At 38.8% G+C, this 22,235-nt stretch overlaps 1 protein-coding gene across 1 annotated transcript in view; it reads left to right on the plus strand.

Moving 5' to 3' along the window:
* LOC148833141 (phosphatase and actin regulator 1-like) overlaps positions 1–22,235 on the plus strand; it is a 72,399-nt gene that overhangs the window by 36,624 nt on the left and 13,540 nt on the right. Inside the window, exons 5-9 of the mRNA XM_088918339.1 lie at positions 1,236–1,439; positions 5,368–5,683; positions 13,199–13,383; positions 14,730–14,886; positions 21,210–21,265. Coding sequence (XP_088774465.1) covers positions 1,236–1,439; positions 5,368–5,683; positions 13,199–13,383; positions 14,730–14,886; positions 21,210–21,265 — 918 coding nt within the window. The remainder of the gene's footprint in view (positions 1–1,235; positions 1,440–5,367; positions 5,684–13,198; positions 13,384–14,729; positions 14,887–21,209; positions 21,266–22,235) is intronic.

Genomic DNA, 22,235 nt, shown 5'->3' on the forward strand with positions numbered 1-22,235 from the left:
AAGCAGATTGATTGGACTGTGGGTTATTTTATTTTCTAGGAACAGAGACATAAAATGATTTCATTCATTTATGTTTAACGGCTGTATTTAGGCATTTAGGCAGCAGTCTCCTTAACAGCCCAGGACTGTGTGCGCTTGATATCTGATGAAAGTGTCCTGACCCTCTAGTGGACTTCCCTCCCAAAAAACACAGACATTAATGCTACTGATATAATGCTAATCCAAGTACTATTTCCGATATCTGTGGATTCACTTCATATCCAGAAATTCAGAAATGTGACAAAGAAAGTAGTACTCATTGAGGTGAAGTCTGCTGTGCATTAATCCAATGGTAGTAAAGAAAAGCAATAGAAACTGAGGTCTTTTTTTTCAGCATTTATACATATTTAGATAATAGTGAAATGAATAAATGTATAAATATACACATTACAATTTATAGCACAGTGTGAACAAATCTTAAACTTTAATTTGCTGTGTTTATAGTTCTGTTCTAAAAGGGATTGAGTTGAATTACAAAAATAAACTGCAATGTATACAGTACGTGTGTAGATACTTTACTTATATTCGGCATATATGTATTCGTACAAAATCTAGCAACTCAAATCATCTGTGTTTTTAGATGTTGATTTCACTTCAGTGTTCAGTAATTACAGATATTGTTGGTAAAATTAAAAAATGAATGTTTTCTTATGACTGTTTTCAAACAAGATCAGTCAGATTCACAATGTCTTTCGATTGGCTTGCGCATTTAGCGTGTGTGCGTGTTTCTAAAAAAGCCTTCTTTTACAGTCCTTAGGGAAGCATAAAGCACATGATTTTATTTGTTCATCTAAAGTATGTCTGCGAGACTCGGTGGCATTCAGTGTCAATTATGCACACTAGACCACAATTGCATAGGACTGCCTCACTGCCTGAGCTCAGCTGAGTGTCACTCACTCACTCACTCACTCACTCACACACACACACACACACACACACACACACACACACACACTACCGCACTGTTGAAGAATTTGTAAGTCTTTGTCTAGGCCCTGGAAGATGGAAATGGGCGGTTTCGTGAGATTGATTCCCTTGCATACTGCAGGTCTCATCCAATTCTGTGTTTTCAAATAGGCTCTTTCTGTTTCTACTTGTGGGCTGCCTGTAAATCAAGGGGAAAAAAATGAGGCACTCGGGCTGCGAGTTCAGAACCCTTCCTGCTGTGACACACCTTCTGTATTTTTGTCCCTCAGGCTCAGTAGAATTCCAGACGTCTATTGAAACTGGAGTCTGCTCCCAGGACCCTCTGATGAAGCCTACCTTGGTTTTGCCTCCTAAAAAACCTGTGGCCTTCCCTGGTGACAATCAGGACACCCCAGTGAAGCAGCCCATGTTCCTAAAGCAACCCCCAGCTCTTCCTCCTAAGCCTTTCTCACGGTTTCCCAACCACATAGCTGGTGAGTTATTCCTCGTCACCGTATCCGCTCTTTTTCACTTTTCCAGATTCTGTAACAACCTTCGGGACAGCAGTGAATATGTGGCAGTGAATGCGTGGTAGTCTGAGATGAAGCTGGTTGCTTTCCAAAGCCTCGTAGTTAAATCCTTGGTTAAAGGAGTGTTTCTAAGTTCAGTGACATGTCTTAAGGTATTCAAGTTTTGCCTGCTGACATCCCACACTTTAAAAGCTTTTAAGGTGCTAGCATCGCGGCGTCCTGAAGATCTAGATCCTAGAAATCCCTTTCTATTTATTTGATTAAATTGTTATCCACAGAGGTGGCACATGGTACAGGCATCGGTGTTGCCTCTGCAGTAAACAGCTTTGAAAGAGCTAAAGAGGCCGCTAGACGATGATGTGGTGTGGGAGGCAATAAAACTTGTCGGCTTTGTGTTTTAGGTGGCAATTTTGAATCGAGGAACAGCACCCTGGTGGGGATAAACAAGAGTCCTTCCCCATTGTTAAATATGTCGGTCTGCAGTTTTTTCAGTGTAGGGCGTAAATGATCCTTTTAAGAATCTTAGGTGATGAATGCTGTTGAGAAGCAATGCGGATGGCTCGATACAGTTTTTTTCTCGTTAATTCCCACTATGGTGAAACGGATTCTGCTCTTTTTGTCACATCTGATTCCTCAGGGGCATACACACAGTAACCAGAATTACACAGAGGTCTGCTTTCCACCCTAAACTGTTTCAGGTTGTATCCTTGATCATACTTTTCCCGGGAGGAAGTGATGTCTCATAATTCTTTTTGAGCATATTGAACTGTTACTTTATTGGACTGTTGCCTGCTTGTGCGTAACAAAATTTGAAACATAATATTTCACTGACCTATTTTCCAGCATCTTTCACAAGTGTAAATGAGATGTGATACGGTCATAAAGCATTTTAAAGTTGCTCTAAACAATTCTCAGGGTGTTAAAACACTGATGAAGAACCGGCTTCATGGCCCTCATGTGATTAAATTACTGACTGGTTAATTTTATTCCTTTTTTATGATGCAGCACTAAACCTACCACCATTGACAAATTGTTAATCAGCCTTTCAGCAATTCTGTGTAGATCAAAATTGTCCTGTGGATACATTTTCTCCTTACTCGCCTGGGGGGGGGTTTAAAATTTTATCCACAACCCCACATGACAACACAAAAACAGGCATGCTTTGTACATGACAAATGTCAAATGATTCTTTGAACTATTCATATCTGCCTGCGCTGGCATCTTAATGTAATAGGTAGAAGTGAGATTTTGTGCATTCAGCACAGCACTTTGCAGATATATTGTGGTATCAGTGTGATCTGCATGAAAGCCAATATACCTTTTCCATTTGAGCCTGCAGAGGCACAGAATCAGGATTCTCTGTAGCCTGGTAATAACTCCAGAGACCAGCAACTGTTCAATACTGTGGGAAAAAAAAGAATACATAGTCATAGGCCTGTAAAGGTTAGTTGCTCATTTTTTTATAATGAATCAATATTATGTTAATTGAAAATTGACATATTTGAGTTAAATTAAAAAACTAAAATTAAAAAAAATTAAACTAAAAAATCTAAATAGCCATTCGCAAAGATATGATTTCTCCTGGCTTCTCCCATTTCATTTATGCATCTGTATTTAGTACCTGCAATGGTGTTTACAAGTAAATAGAGGCCATAGCCTTTAATACACTCACTACCTAAATATTAAGAACTCCTGGTCAAGTGAAAAGATGCTTTCGCTGGAAGGCGATGTGTTTGACGTAAAGAGTAGGGGCCTGATTTAAATCGCCTTCCCTGGCCAAAACAATCCTCAAATCGCAAAGGAATCGCAAACTGCTGGAACAGTAGAGCATACATGCACTCAGTCCCCAGACTATTACCCTCTCTGTAACCTCAGCTGGAGGAGCTGCTGTTCAGAGAGACCTGCAGAGCCTTAGAGGATACTCGGGGGTTCACTGTGACCTTCTGGATGATTTTCCAGGTTGCTCTTGGGAGATCAAAGCAGGATGACTGGTCATGGGTAGAGTCACCGTGGTCTTAAAGATTTCCCATTTTGCAAATTGTCTGTCTGACAGTAGAAGGGTGGAGTCCCAGAAGAGTAGAAATTGTTTAGTAACCCTTCCCAGACTGAAGAGCATCAGCTACTCTTTTTTCTGATGTCCTCCGAATCTGTTTTGATTGTGGTGTGACTTGTTCCCACTAAGCTGTATGGTGATGACCAAACTCATAAAGTGTCTGATCATCATATAGGACAAGTCTGTCCAAACTCAGTCCCCGTTTACCTTTTATCCAATTATGTAACCATCTGATTATAGTCAGCCTTTTAGTTGTGCTCAATAAATTAGGCGTTTGTGAATTATTTTACATACACTGCTTTATTATTGATATTTTTCCTACTTCATACACCAGTGCATCTCAAAAAGCATTGAAACGGTCCATGTAAACCCTTTGTTTACTTAAGAAAAGGCTTGTTTTGATTAATAAAGGGTACCATAATAAGAAATCGTTATTACCATAATTACATTAGGGGTTCAGAAACTTGTTCTTGGCACTGTGCATTGAGCAATGTTATTTTAGATTCGTCAGTATAACCTTTCGCTGACCTCCAAACTCCCCTTGTTTTTAATGTTGCTGTTATTTTGGCACTTTTTGAATCTCCTAAACAGACTGACATCTGCTCTGAAGCTGCAAGATCTTAATTGGTCACAGAAAGATATTTAATGAGCGAAAGGACTGCGCGGGGACACAGATGGTACTTTGACCGAGGGCTACTTACAGTACCTGCTTGCTGCTTTACCTGCTTTTAGTTAGGAAGCCTGCTTTTTTTGTTCTGTTCTCACAAGGTCATTTAGCCATGGGTAAGAATATCATATATATGGAGAAGGAAACATGCAATACTTTTCTGTAGGCTGGCTGTGATTTGAAGACTGCATAACATTATTAGACACTAACAATTATTACAGTGTGGGCTACATTCTTCTCCTGCATGTTGTTTGCTCGTTGCGTGATGTTCTGAAGCATAGTTTCAAAAGGTATGTAAATATGCAAATACAGCTCTTTTAAAACATTCACCCAGGTGCCATCTAGGGAAGTGCCCAGCACCTCCGCTGGTTTCCACAGTGGCAGGAGACTGCTCTGAGGGCAGGAGCTCTGAGCCTTGATGCATTTTGCAGCCGAACATCGGAAGGACAAAATCTTAGGCATATTGATGACAGGTTGTGCTTTGGAATATTAAAAAAAAACACTTGGGGAAGATATGTAATACAATTAAAGGAAGATATGAAAATATGTGTGTTTCTTTAAGGTGTCATGTACCCTTTAATTTTTCTTGTGGCAATAATATAGTTTATTGAAACTAGTTTGCTATAGCTTGATAAAGCTTGAATGGCTTTTTTGCTGAAATGTGACTGAGCACAAGCATTATATACAGTATACTTGTACATCAAAAAATAGGACTGATCGATGTCTGAAGACCAACCCTCTTAGGCTTTTTTTTTACCTTAAGCTATGTTGTGTATTATGACTAGATGAGATCTGCTCATTTTTCAAACAGTGACAGTAAGGAGATTTTCCATTTCCATTTCCATTAATTATATTTATATTTAAATTTATATTTCACATTAATGAATACAATTGTATACAATAGTTACAGGGCGACCCCCAACATGTTTAAGAGCTGAAAGCTCTTAAAGATTAATCAGAATAATCTTGTGATGAGGTCAGTTAAGCGTCCAGTTGTCACATTGAGCTGGGCTGGACCAGACACCAGCAGGTATGTGGTCCTCCAGGACTGGGATCAGCAATCCCTGCCCTCAGCTGTAACCGTTGCAAAGTTGTTTGTCTGGTGCCTTCATGTAAATGCTGTGCAGCGTTATTACGCCTCCTCAGATGGGCTCGGGTTTATTTCTCCACAGACTCAGGCCAGCCCATCAAACTGCCCTGTATGCCGGGCAAGCTGTCTCCTCCACTACCTCCAAAGAAGGTGATGATCTGTGTTCCCCCGGGTGGCATGGAGCCCGCCCTCACTTCCTACTCCTCACAGAAGTGCTCTCCGCAGCCTCTAGCGCAGCACCACCCGGCCATGCTGCCCTCCCAGCAGCACCCGCTGCAGTACGGCGGCGCCCACCTGTCCCCCACGCCGGTGCCGATCTCCCTCCACCCGGTGCCTTCCAGCAGAGTCATCGAGGAGCTCAACAAGACCCTGGCCTTGACCATGCAAAGGCTGGAGAGGTGAGGGGTAGACAGGGCCCTGGGGGGGGGGGGGGGTGTTTTCCTTACAGAATGAGGTAACTAGGCTGGCGAACAGAGACGTGACAACCTGTTCAGGCGGACAATGACGGACAAGGGTAGGTCAATTCCCCAGATAAAGGACTGCGCGGGGAGCTGCTGAGCCTTCTTCAGGTATGAGGGAGAAACCCCCCAGCTGAAGAAGGTTTAACCGCTGAAACGCTGTGTGTATTTCTTCTACTTTTTCGGTGGGAAACTAACCATTATTTGCTCCTTTGCAACCAGTGCATTCTGACACAGCTCCCCACTCGATCCTGTTCAGATTTTTTTTTCTTAAAACCCTGTTCACATACAGCGCTTTTGTTGTATCTGAACTCTTAGTGCATGCTCTTTTTTTGTGTTTGTTGAATTTTGTCTAATGAAACAGCTTCTGTTCTGCACAATTTGTATCCTGTTTTTTTTTTTTACCTGTTGTCAATTCATGTCTCAAGAAAGGGCAAACGTTTCTTATTCTGCTTCAGCAGTTTAGAATTCACAGGAAACTGGATGGAAAAAAAAATACCATGAAAGAAACTATGCAGATTTCTTATTCCTTTGAGCCTGATCAGCATACATCTCAGGGAATGAGTGTGCAGCCTCCAAGCCTTCTGAAACATTTGAAGTCTTAGTATCTAATTTTATAACACTGTAAAGATAAATGCCATTCTACACAGTGTATTGATACTGTGAGATAAAAGAGACTTGCAGAGGAAGTGAATGATGATTAAATTATTAAACTTTGCTGATCAGAAAATTAAAACTTAATGGGGACACTAAAAATTGATGACCCGTAAAGAGTCCATAAATAATTTGTGTCAAAAAGGAGCTGTTTCTGACAAATATAGCCTGTGTAGATGGTATTATTAGCATGACCCACACAAGTCTGTGTGTGCTTCTCATGGATTATGTAAAAGAGTGAACAAAATTAACTCTTTCTTGGCATTCGCAATTTTAATAGGTCATAAAATATTAATATGTAGCTTTAAAGCTTAAATGACTTTAAAGCCAGAGGACGCAAGTGAAGCTACATGACATGCATCTAAAACTGAGAACAGGAAGCTCTTCTTTACCCAAAGGGTTGTGGGAGTGTGGAACAAGCTACCCAGCCATGTTGATACCCTGGCTTCTTTCAAGGAACACCTATATGAGCACTTTGTACCTAATAACTCGCAAATGAGCCAAAAAAGGCCAAATGGCCTCCTCTCATTTGTAACCATTCTTATGTCCCATTTTTGGTCATCAACTTTTTTTTATTTTTACCTTTAAGATTTTAGTCCTTATGAATTACTTTAGTTCCAGAGAAGAAAGGCTGTATGCACTGTACTCCCAGGGTCGACGCGGGTTGTAATGTCACTGGAGGCCTCTTCTTGTGCTTTAAACTTTCCTCTCACGTGCACATGCATTATCTTAGAAGATGCTCTTTAAAATGCAGCACGTCGCTTTTATCTGCCAATATAAAATACAATCAAAATTGTGCCTCTTCTAAACCGCTGACGCTATGCCTATGGAAAGCTAAATAAGGAAATGTGGGGCTCGCCGGCGCTGGTTTGTCAGTTTATTATGATCTATGCGTTTTGTGCTGTCAGTAAATTTTAAGAATGAAGAATTATGTGGCAGCGTGGGTGTAATAACGGTCCTGTGAGTTTCAGTTACTTCTCCCGTTCAGAGACAGTGCGTTCTGCAGCTGGCGTGGAGACGGCGTGCCAGAAGGACCCTCCTGCGAAGCCAGAACGCAGGTCTCCTTGACAGCCATGTCTTGCTTTCTGGAAGCTTCTTATCGTTTAACACACGAGAAATGATGTTGCCGGCATGGCCAATCAATCTCGTTCTAGACTAATAGGTTCCTGTTGTTGCCATAGTTGTCTGATGGGGTGCTGATGATATAATTTATGGGCCCTTCCAAATCATCCAACAGTGAAATGCAGAAGCTGTGAAGACATTTCCTTCGTCCTCACGGCTTTTTAGCTCAAACAGAATTGTCTCATCGCCATCGCCTGGACCTTCTCAAATACCAGCCACTCAAATAGTCAATACTTTCTGTCCTTTTATTTCATTTTTAAGCATAATGTGCCAGTTTGAAAACTAGGGATGTGGAAGGTGCCATGTATTCTGATAACAAAAGGCACTAAAGTCTATTAATATTGGTGAGTCAACAGACTGCTGTGCATTGAACAGCCTGTTCTATTTACTTATCCCTGTTTATATAACCTCTAACAATAGTAAAGAGTAGCAGATTTTCCTGTTGCTTGACTGTGCACTTTTATCTGACACTGCATTGGATTTTGTGTTTCTGTGCATATGTAATCCAAAGTTAATAATATTCTTGAAACAGAAACACATTTCATTCCGGATGAGCAGCACTGATGTCATTTTCATTTGCTCTCCCTGATCTGCAGGAGGTCGATAAAATTGTTCTAATTATAATATCCTCTGGCGTGGCTCATCGTTCCAAAACTGTGTGTAAAGACCATGGCGTCTTTGTTGTTAGAAAACTCCTGATTCAGGATTTCCTCAATAGAATCCCTAAGAATGCCTTGCGAATATAAAATTAAAACCCCAAAAGACTGTTAAAACAAAGAATGTTTTTTGGCAATTTTGATCAGTTTAGATCAGTCAGGGCAGGGAATAATTATTATAAACTTTATTATTGAATATGAATATGGAGAGCAGATGAAATAAAGAACTACAACTATTTTTCATTATTTGAGAAGATCTGATTCTGCTGTGTTAATCACACCCAAAGTACATTTTTATACATGGACATAGTGAAATCTATTCCAAGGATAGCTTACAGTTTTAGATGCTGAAATGTTTAAATGAGATTTCACTTCATGTGGATTCATGAGTTACAAACAGTAAAGAAACCAGTGTATGAGGGCATTTTACAGCAATAAAACATTTCCAAGCCCATTTTACAGGAACCAGGGCAAACGTCTGCATTTTCGCAAAGGGAAAGGTCATGTAAAGATCACAGTTTTCAGAATTAGCAGCTAATGTGTAACCTTTGGTTAGAAGGCAGATGGGCTAATTAGGCCAGGCCGTTGTCAGTTTGCAGAAAGGGTAACCTTGCGTTATTTTTCATTCAGCCAAGTCAGTGTCCCATTTTAACAATAATGGATCAGGGGAGCAATGAAAGGGCAAATCATGAACACGCTGTCATGCAGAGCCTCTTGGGTGACAAGAATAGCTCATCAGAGCCAACCAGTGAACTGCAAGACATTAGGCAAATGTGCACCATAGAGCTTAATTAGTTGTATTAACTCTTACAGTGTGGTGCGTGCAGAGACAATGACAGTAATTACAGTACTTCTCAGTTCCCTTGTATTGGCGAAAAAACAATAAACTGTGAACCTTTCACAAATAACTACTAAAGAAACAGCAGTGAAGAAGAGAGAAAAGGAAAAATGTCACAGCAAATGTGCGCGAACTTTATAAAAATCACCCTGGGATAATCGCACAAATATCTAGTATAAGGACAGCAAAAAAAAAAAGACTAATAGAAATGATGGAAGAAAAAACATGTATGCATGCTACTGTAAACTGACAGTCACACTGCTTGATATTTTTTTCAAGCCATCAAACGCTTGCACAAGTGATATTCTGCAGGCGTGCAGACTGTTTCCCGTGTGCACCCTTTGGGTTACAGTACGTGACATAATTCCATTACTAATTTCCAAACGAATCCTTAACCTTACCTTTTGTCCTTGGAAAGGATGAGTCTGCAGAGAGTTAAAAAGTCCCCCTACCCCCCTCCCCTGACACCAGTCGTACTGCAATGTGTGGTCTGTACTGTTGGTTGTGTAACCACAAGAGGTATGGATTCATCAGAAGAAGGTGAACAGAGAAACATATTGTCAGAGTCCATTCTTGCTATATTATTATATCAGCAAAGAAAGCAAGTGGCAGAATGTAAAATACATACAGTGTTTCTCTCGCAAGTAACAGTTTCATAGATGGAGGAAAACGTTATTATATACTTGTGTATGAGTCAAAAATCAGGTTTCACAATTGATGGGAGAACATATAAAATAAATTTTCTGTTACTTTTTTGTATGGCTTACTGGAGAAAGGCCTGTGGCTTCTGTTAATTCTGTTATTGCTTTGTACTTGAGCTACATCTGAATTTTATTTGTAAATACAGCATAAACCTAACTGGATTTTTTCTTTGATTTTCAGCATCGTTTCCTTCAGCATTTCTATTCATTAACTACATTAATCAGTATCTATCATTTTCTTTTCTTACTTTTATCTCACTTGTTCGCATAGATGCAGTCTCCATATATAATCACTCCCATAAGGTTTAACAGCTGGTGAGTCTGGCACCAATAATTTGAGAAATTCTCTGCCACATTTAGTTGGCATGTTCATACATTACAACAAAACTTCAGTTTGTCGCAGTGGAAATGTTCTCCATAACATATTAGAACTGAGGAATAAACATTCTATTTTAAGATCTTTTGTTTTGATTTTCTTTTTAAATACAAAGCCAATTTAATTAAAAACGGCCTGTCCTTTACTTCACACTGTGACACGTTGTGAGTACAGCTGGGGAGCAGAGTGAGTTTTTCTTCAAGAGGCTCAGCTTTCACTGTCTTTGGCCCCAACAAACAATGGCTTCTCCTGGAAGTGCTCAGCGGTGAATCTGCATGATAAATCCTTTCCCTCCTACCATGGCAGAGCGGCAGAGGAGTGAGCTCCGCGGACTCCTGGGTTTGATTTCAAGCTGAGGAGCTGTCTGTGCGGAGTTTACAGGTCTTCCCCATGAGCGTGTGAGATGTCTCCACAGGCTCTAGTTTCCTCTCTCCTTCCTGAGACATGTTGGCTGGCTATACTGATGTCTCGTGCACCCTGGTGCGACACTGGCACTAAATCCAGGGTGCAGTCCTGCCTGCCCTGTGATTGGGAACGGGTTCACTGTGTAATGGAGCCGTCTACAGTCGGCATGTGCTTGCCTCATCCTCAAGAGGAACCTGGCTTCTACAGCTCTGCGCACAATGTCACCTCTTAAGTACAGGATTGCAGTCTCATCCTCTTAAGCTCAGAAGATAATAGCTGGTCTTCTTTAAGGTGTTCTGTATGCTTTTACTGTCATTTGGGACAGTCCTTTGAGCATGGCCCTGATAACAGTGCATTTATAAGCTTCTCATCTCACCAAGTTATATCCTGTTTCCTCAACAGAATATCATTATACGGTTCCACATTTGTAGACTTTAAAGGATCTCTGAAGAGTTCTCATTAGGACATTTTAAAGGAGATTGATTTAGAAAATCAGTTGACGTTTTGTTTTAAAAAACAAGAATAAATGTCTTTTATGTCCCTAAGGTTATTTTTTGTGGCTCATTAGAATCTAGTTAACAATTGCAGACCTTATTAAAACAAAACATATGCAGGGTCATTTTCAACATGACATTCCTTTTACAGATAATGATGTTAGGTTCTGCCCTAATTATTAATTGAATTCTTTGATCTCAACTCCCACAGCAGGGTCTCACAAAGAGCAAGAGAAGGTCACATTAAAAACACACCAACCAGACGCATGTGGATATAGATTGCAGCCTCTCATGCATTGCAACCTACCATACTGTAAAGGCCGGTTTCACAAACCAGTGTTAGCTTTACACTGTGAAAGATCAGTGCTTTTAATTAATGGCTGTTGGAAACCTTAGCCCATGACTCCACTAAACACACTGAGCCTCAGCCTTGAAGCGTTCAAGTCCAGGATTGACTCCTGGCTTTATTGTCATGGGTTCAAGCACAGACACAACAATAGGCTCTCTTCTTGGGTTTTCTTTTCTGGATATGTTCCATCTAAGCTCACAGTTCTATTACTGTTCTAGTTAATAAATGAACTGCAAAAGTAAAATCCTTTTAACCAGGTGCTGAGGCATTTTAGAGGTAAACGTTGCTTAGCCTACTGAGACCAAGAGTAAATGTGTTATATACTGTAGTAAGGAGTTTAAAACAGAATGGAAACAGCAAATGGCACTTGTGATTTACAACAAGTAAAGTACAACAGGAGTACAACTCCAAACGCTGTTTGCCATTTCTAAATTTTGTGATGTATTTTAGTTGTTTAGAAAGCTCTAACTGCAGTAACAATGTCTTCTGGCACACAGTCTATCCATAACAAAGAACATATGTGTTTTTCTGAAGTCCAGTCCTGTTGTGGGTACGATGCGTCCAGAATAGACCTCTGGTTGCTGCAATCTTTACCAAGAATAAGCAGCTGTGTGATAATGGATGTGTAACTCAGATGAACTGCTCCAGTTGCACAAGTCTCAGCACAGAACAGTACACGCACTGCAAACTCTGCAGAGACTATGCAAGAATCCCACTGAAGTACTTTAGACTCTACAGTATTTAAGCTGGTGTTAGTATGTTTGATATCTATTAATTGTACATGGATTGGACTAAATTTATGGTATGGGTTAGGGTGTACAGTAATCAGGGCTAGACCTTTGTTTCCTTCTATGTATGTAAGGTTTTTGAGTGAGGCTTAATGCTGCACTGGTGTTTAGGTTAGGGTTCTGTAGAATATCAGGCTATCAGTTTTAAGATAGGGTGAACGTTGTGTGTCAGTGTAATATTTATTCATTGTTATATAAATGAAAGAGGCTTTCAGAACTTTTCAAATCCACATCCAGGAAAAACTCAATTTCCATTGAGAAAGCATTCCTGAAAAATGTACATGTGAATGGTTTCAGGTTCACTACCAGCCTGAGAGTGGAGCTCCCACATAAACACAATTACACACACTTATTCATGGGAATGTGTCACTAAAGGTTATTTTAACTCAAATGTCTGTTGATGTTTATCAGTATAATAAAATGCGAATGGAAGACTGTCAGTGTGGGTGATGAATGGTGTTGAAAAAGCAGGAATATTGTGCCCATACTTTCAACGAGCCTTTTAAAGGCCATTATAAAGCCTCTGACACAACATTATATTATTAACTGTAGTCTCTTTTATTTATTTAATTTTCTTTTATGCTATTTGTATTATTTTATTTTTATCATTTTTTATTTTATTTACAGATTTGCTTTGTATTTCATTTTTAAGATTTTGTTGACACACCAGCTGACTTTGTTTTATGGTTTTATGTATTTTATTTCAGACTTTTTTATTACGAGGAAGACAATACATTTTAAGATTTATTTTATATAGGCATTTCACAATGCAATTTATATGCAACTTAGTGACATAGTGCATATTGTCTCAGACGCTCAGTGTTAATGTAAGATTGAGAAGCATTCTAAATCAAGAAATGGTACAGTATATATTGCTGAGCCATATAAAATAAAAAAATGAAGAGTGCCTAAATTGATAACTTACTACTCAAGAAATTAAGGCAAGTATAAGTTGTGTAGTGTTGTCTAGTGTTTTTCATGTCAGTATAGTGTGTTTGTGATCCTTGTCACAGTTAGTGACAGAGTTCAGTTTTCATGATCGCTGATGTTTCAAACACTTCCTTTGTTTTAGCTCTGCCTTGCATACAGGGCTGGAAGGGAGACAAGTGCCAACAGTAGTGATAGAGTGTGATGATGACAAAGAAAATGTGCCTAATGAGTCAGACTACGAAGATCTCCCCAGCATGTACAAAGACGACGACGATGAGGACGACGACGACGACGACGACGAAGACGACGACAACACGCTCTTTACAAGTAAAGACCTTTATCACTCTGTGAGAGTCCGAACCCTCTTCAAGCACTTTTCCATCGGTCAACTTCAGAATTAACGGAAAAGCAAATGTCAATTATCATGAGCCCGTATTTATTATTTTTATTATTTGAACATACCTCAAAAACCAAAGAAAAATAAAACAACATATTCCTCCCTGTAAGCCCCCATCATCGCCAGATACTAACAGAAATCCTTAGTATCACAGGAAAAAAGCAAATAAAATACGTATACATTTGCATCAAAAAGAATGAGGGAAGATTAATTCAGAATACTTTATTTGTAAAGATGTTACCTACATATCAAACACTAGTAGTCACCTGCATTCTCAAACTGAGAAGACAAACCAGCTCAAAAGACTGCCTTTTCAAATTAAAAGCTCATTAGGAATACAATTATTTAAGCAAGGATGGATGTAATATGCTTGCTGGGATAGGCCCTACCTCCCCTGTGACCCTCCATTGAATGAAATGTTTAGGAAATGGATGTATGGATTGTCACTGCCATAATTTAGACATTTGTGATCCCCGTTGAGTTAAACAGAGACCCTAATTTTCCTTTATATCGTACTTATGTTACATTTGCAAACAAAATCACCGCTCTGTACCCTAGTGTTAATGATCTACTATGCACACTTCCTGTGATACTGTGGGTCTTGTTTCGCACGTAACATTACCCATGAGAATACTTCAATCTGCTCGGTACGGTCAGGAGAGGGATTGGCAGGTTTTGAATGACTTTTCTGTATGAAGGTTCCCCAGTGAAAATTGTATCATTTTCATCTGGCTTTTGTCCCCTTTCTGTGTTTATATCCATGTATAGCTGTGATTTTGTCAGGTCTGGGGAATCTCAAGGAAGTGTAATCTTTCTTTTCTGTTTAAATCAATGTTGTGCTCTCTTGCTGTGCCATCAGAGGTGTTATTTTTCTCATTATGGAAAATGGCAACTAAAGGCAAAACAGAAAACAGGTTTTGTGATTCCTAACAGTTTGCTCAAGTAGCTAAAACAACTCAGATTTGTTGTCGTCTTTTGCTATTATATGAATGTACAGTTCCATTGTTGTCTTCTGTTGACAAAAGATTTCAAAATTATTTTGTGGAGTTTTGTAAAGTTTAACAGCAATTAGTTAATTGCTTTATTAGGGAACTGCAGGACACTTTTCCAAAAACGAACACACATAGTGGAAACAGTTTTCAAAGAGTTTTCACAGAGTAGCCCATCAGTACCTATTCAGTGAAAATGGTCAATAATACCATTCAACTAACAAAAAAAACGTATGTTATTGGTTTGTCTAAAATTGCTGTTGCCCTTGTCTCTCTTTCCTTTGCAGGTTCTTTGGCTTTGAAGGTCTGCAGGAAAGACTCGTTAGCGATCAAGCTTAGCAACCGGCCCTCCAAGCGAGAGCTGGAAGAGAAGAATATCATCCCCATGCAGACAGACGAAGAGAGGCTGGAGATGAGGCAACAGATTGGCACAAAATTAACACGGTAAGAGCGGAGGTCCCTCTGTGACGGTTTTGTTTGCAAAAGGGTCTTGCCGTTTTTTAAAACAGTTGAGACAAACAGTAATATTAAAGGGATCTCCGCTACTTGGAGACCTCCTGGTGTTCATCGTTTGGGTTATTCGTTGTCAGTTTATTAGGGAACCATTTTTTTGTTATTCGTCATATGTGTTTAATTTATTTGTTGACGACAGATTTGTGTAATAATTCAAATTATTTGTTGCCATTTGTTGCAAGGATGATGTACTGTATGGATGTAAGGTGGACAGTTTACTCATGATGCTCATTATATTACTTCTTATTCCTAGGCAAACCTAACAGTATTTTTTGGGAAGCTTTGCATTGTTCGTCACTACGTGTAAAGAGGTCGTTGAAAGGAAGTGTATCATTATGCTGTATCATCAGATTTGTTGGATATGCACGGCAATGTTCATGTGCTTGTCAGCTGAGAACTTTTGTGTGCCAATTTTGCTTTTTGAAAACTGAAACAAATAACAAATGCAGTAGAGGGGCAAATGGATTAGATGTTATTCCGTATAACTCACCTGTCTGAGAGTAGGGCAGCCCGACTGTAAGGACAAGGCTGACCGAACCCCTCCTCACTTTCATTAGGAATGAGCTGGGGAGCTGCTGCACAGGTGAAGATGAGGTAGCGGGATTGGTGTGGGAGAAATGTGCAAAGGGAAGTACAATAGGAGAGAGATTTATATACACTATGCATGAGAGCATAAGTAAGTGAGATTTGAATCTAACCTTTCTCCAAAGTTTCTGTCATAAACTGTATTAAGTGAAAAGAGTATTTAAGTTTCTGTCATAAACTGTATTAAGTGAAAAGAGTATTAAGTGAAAAGACAACAAACAGATGAAACTTTATGGGTGTAATTACACGTTAAAGCGAGAAAAGAAAAGTAAACAAACTGCAACCATTGCAAAGTTTGTTACACAAATTCCCTTCTATTCATCGTTTCGCTATTCCTCAATGCTTTCAGGAACTTGGCAATGATGAATACTGAGGACAGCCGGTGGCAGATATTTTTCTTCTTTTTAGATTGACAGAAGCATTATTTATCACGGAGAAAACATATGGAAATGTTGCCTCTTCTAAATGTAAAAAAGAACGATGAATTTCATTTTAGAAATCATGTTCTTCTAGTTACTATTATAAGTGCTGCCTCCACTTCTACGTTACATTTTTTGCCTGTAACATAAAACATAAGTTACAAATGAGAGGAGGCCATTGGGCCCAGCTAGCCTGCTTGGAAGTTGGAACCGTGGAGCCAGTTTGTAGTTTTTCTTGCTTTTGAGATGGAGGCATGCTGTTGCAATGCTTTTGACATTTTATAACAATGGTGCTTCTTTAATTCATTAATGCAACCAAAGTGGTTTTTAGGGAGAGGGGCTAAAGAACATGTCTCTTTTATATAATAATAATAATAAATAGATAGATAGATAATAGTAATTCATTGAATTTATATAGTGATGTTAATTACAAAGGATCCCAAACCATTTTATATATAGGAGAGGACCAAATTCATCCACTAATAAAGCACAGAGCTCAACAGAATTTAAGGAATTAATCACTTCTGCCAGTAGAGAAATATTGCAGCAAAACAGATTCAAGTTGCTTTATGTTTTCAGACATAAAAATGATGCCATTTCAACATTTATGGGGGTTTTTCTCCCCCTCCCACAAATCATTTTCATTTGTCATGCAAGAATAATTCTTTCATCATCTAGTTAAGAACGTTATCCAAAATGGATCCGACGTAATTCAAGAGACACATCATAAAAATATCCCAGAAATATACATCCAGCTAGCAGACTTCAGTGGGGAAGAACATAATGAATGTTATCTTAAAGGAAAATGGCATTTTCTGCTTTCTCTGCCTGTCTCTTTACTCCTCTGTTCCCTGTCTCTCTTGTGTACTAAATTACCAGAATGTGAATGAAGAGGTTTTTGATCATTTCGTAAATTGTTGCATTGTTCAGAATGTCATCATAAAAAAGAAGAGTGGTAAATTGTTGTAATTTAATGTGATGAACACACATACAGTGACAATGAGCTAGCAACCCTCCCACCAGAGCTCATATTAAAATAGTTTGCAGATGTTAATCCACTCAAACCATTATGGGTTGTACAATTACATTCGTCTCTAGTCGTTAGTCAACATTGATTATACATGGTGGAAAATGTTAATTATTCTATATTGTAAACATTTCCATTTCTCAGCTGCGCAACAGGGCTTGCAAAATATGAAAGGTGCCCCCATAAAGTGCTCATATATAACCCATCAGTATAACATTAAGTACTTTTACTTGTCTTCAAAAGATTTAGTATGATTTGATTGTTGTTCAAACAGTTGCATTCAAGAGGGCAATTTTAAATGATTTGTGCTTCCTGAAAAGACCAAAGTGCTTAATTTGGTTTTAAACAAAATAAATTGTTTAAAATTACCCTTCAGAATGCAAGTTTTTGAGAAGAAAACATTGAATCACATACAATTATTTGGGATTACACACAGTAGAGTAAAGGTACATTATGTCCTTAGTCAGGAGTTACAGTTAATGTGCATTATGACAATCAACAATTTACCCAACACCTCATACTGTTGCCTGCTAGAGACTACTATTACTACTATAACAACTTTGACTTATTAATATCACTTAGTTTGGTTTAAAAGAAACCAAGCTTTTCCTTTAGCAGTTTTTTTAATTTACATTCTTCAAAAATGATCATGATATTAATTTTAAAAGTAAACTGCACATGTACAGCCAGAATTAAGTGTTATAGTAGCTAGTTCATAATTGGCATTGATCCTCCATTATAATGTCCCTTATAATGAACATTTTTTGTTTTTCCTACACCTCCTAAAAGGCTACTTTTTGTACTACAAATACAATGTTAAAACAAAACAGTTTCATCGTTTTCCTGATCTAACTGTACAGGGGATGTGGGTGTTTCCACTACTAAAACTTTGCCAGCAGATATTTTTGGCAAACTGAGGGCAGGGTTGATATGCCATCTCTGAAAAGTCTAGTTTTGTCATGTGGGTAGTGTGTAATCAGGAATTGTAGTGTTTTATTTTTAATCCTTTGGGGTTATTTTCTCTAAAGGTGTGCAGATCAGGTTCTCGTGATCTCCAGTCTTGGAATGACAGGTTAATTCAAGCTCTAAGGAAGTTAGCTCTCAAGTTAAAACTCCATGAATGCACACACAAATTGAAAGGCAGAACAAAACATTACGCTGCAGCTGTCCACGGCTTTCTTTCCCTCAAAGACCACATCACAGTATTATAGATACTAAAATACAGAAGTTAAACTTCATTCTCACTTCCTCTTTAGCATGGTTTTCCATCGAGGTTTGTAGCAAACAATAAATAAATAAAATGCTCATTATGATTCACTCTGAAGTCGTAGAGTACGAAAATACCTAAACACTTTTTATGACAGTCAGGTAAACCCACAGTATTTCCCCATGATGCCCTGTTATCCTTATCTACAGCTATTACTGTTTTCCATCACAGTTGCGTATTTGAATAATGTATCATCTGCTAAAAAGCTAAATTCTCTTTTTTTAAAAAAGAACTGCTTTTTAAAGGGTCAGAATATCATCTTAAATAGACATGACTTGGACATAACCTAATAAACTTTTACTTATCTGCCTTGCCATACCTCACAAGGTTGGCACATGCTGTTTTTAATCCTGTTGCAAAAGGAAGTATTGATTTGCTGGATTACACGGTCTGTCTTTAAATCCAGTTTGCACACGGTCACATTATGGAAAAACAAAGTCCCATAGTAACAACAATAATATATAATGATATGCTTCTAGTTTTAAATACTCCTGGAAGGTATGGTAGTTTCACGCATTCCAAGTTAAAGGTAGGCTTTTCCCCAGCTCCTTCGCTATACCAAGGAGCTGACATACCTAAGACCAAGAGCGTCATGGCAGCTTCTCAGCTCAGAACAGCCAGGGCAATGCATTTTCTCTCAAGTGGCGATGCTAGTTTAGTCCCAGCTGAGATGCAGACAGCAGCCATATGGACAGCAGCATGTTGGGATTAAAAGAAATGGCATTACCTTCCTCTTCTCACTGTGCCGTTGTCAAGATGCAGAAGGGGAGATTTTATTTAGAGAGGCTGCTTGAAGCACAGCACGTTCCTCAAGAGCTTCTGCTAGCTGAAGATTCACAGGCTCTGCTTCTGAGGGTAGTTCGAGTTGGCAATCTAGTGCTTTTGTTGTCATTTTTATGAACACTTGGTTTTGCGTGCTGCAGTCTTGGGCTGAATGAAAAAAAAGCACTGTGTAATTAAGGAGATCCTGGCATTAGCCATCACATTTACTGTAAGCTAGGATGGATAATTAGGACCCAGTCTGCTAGAATCAGTATGGCAGTACTGAACAGTGGTTCGAGTGCTGGACTTTCTGGTTCAGGGGGTCATGTTAAGGCTGTGGGGTCAAATCCCGCATGAGACATTGCTGTTGTGTCCTTGAGCAAGGTAGCTTATCTCAGTCGGTTCAAATAAAATACCCAGCTGTATAAATGGCTTCAAATGTAAGTTGCTTCGAGTAAACGTATCAGACAAATATGTCATTACTAGATCTCCACTTTGTTTTCCTAGAATGCATTTCAATAAACATCCTACGTTCACAAACTCTCAACTCGATACTCAATGCTTTCTGTTGGGCATATGCAAGAGTACTCTGGTAACAGAAATCCAGGACATAGAATCACTGTGGCAAACAGCTCCTATTATCAAAGAGGAAAACTGAACATAAAATTCTACATCACATGATAAATCCCTTTACTATAATGTATAATGTACAATTACAAAATAAATCTGTGTGTATGGTATTCACTTAATTAAACTCTTCTTGTGTTTGAAACCTTGATTTGATTGGCACAAACACAGTTTGTTAACAAAAGATCATCAGTAAGGATTTTGCTTATGGTTTATCTGAGCCCCTGTTTTCATAAGTGATCTACTGTACTTGAAAGAATTGAAAATATTCAGTACACGAATGATTAGACACCGAGTTTAGGAAAAAATAAACTTCTCTTTCAAGAGCAACAATGCTCTTGAAAGCATTGAAAGCTAAAGGTAGATAGGAACCATGTCTATTTTAATTATAAATATAATTAATGCAGTAACATTTTCAATCAGATTCTAGTGACTACATAAGCAAGATGGACTGAAAGGCCACATGTATCGAACAGACCTTATGTGCTTTGCTTGTACTCACTGATCACTTAATGTAAATAAACAAAACACTATATAAATATTAATAAAACATATCTGTATAAGTAAAGCAGAAGTCATGGTTTGAAAATAATGAGTTTGTTATTCGGTAATGTATATTGTTGGAATAAAAAGGTGTATTAATTTAGCCATCAGGAAAGAAGAATAAAAATAGTAGGAAACCTATTAAAATATTGTGTAATAGTATTGATTCCACAATACTATTAAAATAATTTCTAGAACAAAATGACATTATGTAATTTTAGAAGGAAAAGCAGCCAAAAAACAATACTGTCAGTACAACGTGGTTACATTAGTTTGGAGTTTGTTTGCCAAAATGTGATGAAATCCTGAGTTCATTCACGTTAAGGTGGTTAAAAGGAACATCTGCTATTATCATGACCTGCTTTGCTATTTACGTAAAGCACTAGAGAAAAATATCTCTGTTATATCTTCGCTGCAGATGCTTCACGTCTGAAAAAGGGGGGCATTTTCAGCTGTCCTTTGAGAAACTTAATTTTTTTCCCAAGTTCTCTATCAAGGGATATTTCTGGTACTTCCCTTGGTGGTGGGCAGAAAAAAGAAAGTGGAAAGGTTGTAGTAACACTTCCCGCGGGGTTGTAGCAACGGCAGCAGTGTAAATAAAGAGTGTGCGAGCTGCCTGACGTGGGCTCCGCAGTGTCCCTCCGTGTCTGTCTCACTGGCTCACTCTTCTGGTGTGTGTGCGTGCACATCACATGGCTGTCAGCGAAGACTGGGACGTAGGTGTGGGAGGAAGGAAGTGACGAGGAGACCGAGACCGTATGGAACGCCTGCTCACATGTGTCGCTTTTGTCCCCTTTGCTGATGCAGTTGCGCAACACTCTCAGGCGGGTTTCGTTTTGGGTTTTTTTTTTTTCCGAGAAGGGGACCAGCAGCTCTCCGTTTGGTGTCATAAGTAAACAGGAAGGCAGCAGTCATGCGTGGCTGCAGTACGACAGCAACCCTTCAGACTCTTTGGCTGTAGGACTGGAATGAGCTCTTCAGGCTGAGAGATGGTCCAGAAACTAATCCATGTTCTGTTTCACAGGCGATTAAGTCAACGTCCTACGGCAGAGGAACTAGAGCAGCGGAATATTCTTAAACGTAAGTCTCACCGAGTTGCGCTTTGCTTTCCTAACAACATCGACAGTTCCCCCTTTTTCCTAACTGTCCGTGTCCAGCTAAATGTGTCATAAAAACATCTCGCCCGAGAACATAGAAATCAAGTTTGTGTCAGTGGCTCTTAGGATTTGTACAAAAAAAATATGTGCAAAGACAAGGGCATCCTTACTTGTGAAATGATTGATCGTATTAGAGTAATGTATCTCATTGTGAAGGAGAAGATGCCGTTTATAGTAGCTGCCTGTGAAGTGTAACTTACTCTTCATATAGGCTTTGGCATTCATATTCTTATGAATAGAAAAATTCTGTATACTGTCTATGTCAAGATGGTCATTGACACCAGATGCTTCCTTACATGTGGCAATGATGAATATGAGCACGTCTGCCTTCAGCATTCCTAAAGCACGTAATTAGCAGTCACTGGCTGTCTTCCACCGTTGGACTGAACTCTAGGAGGGACTCCAGTTTTTTTTCTTTTCCACATTAGGCCACCATACTTATAAGCAGTGTGGGATGATGGCTCCAACATCTATTTTCATGAAGCAATTTCATAATGATTAAGGACATAGAAACAATACCAATCACATTAAATTGCATGAGCTGGGTAGTAGCGTTCTTTAAACCGCTTTATGACTTGCATTCACACAGAGAAAACTAGTGTCTCATGAAGTATGTTCATTATATATTAAATCAAAACTTGGAATTTACATGTTTTGAGATTGCTCTGCCTTGATCCAGATTACTTCCTTTAAAGTTTATTAAATTGCTGTGTCCAATTCAGTGTACCCTGAATAAGAAAACATTTATTTAAGCAAATTTCTATTTGGGTGTTTTTTTTGGTACAAAGAGATTTTCTTTTACATTGTTTTCAGACTTTGATTTTTTTATTTTTTATATTCAGTAATGTTTAACTGAAATTACCTGTTCAAAAATGACAGCAGTAAATCATTTA

This window comes from Atractosteus spatula, chromosome 6 (genome assembly GCF_055471065.1).
Source record: "Atractosteus spatula isolate fAtrSpa1 chromosome 6, fAtrSpa1.hap1, whole genome shotgun sequence".
Taxonomy (NCBI): Eukaryota; Metazoa; Chordata; class Actinopteri; order Semionotiformes; family Lepisosteidae; genus Atractosteus; species Atractosteus spatula.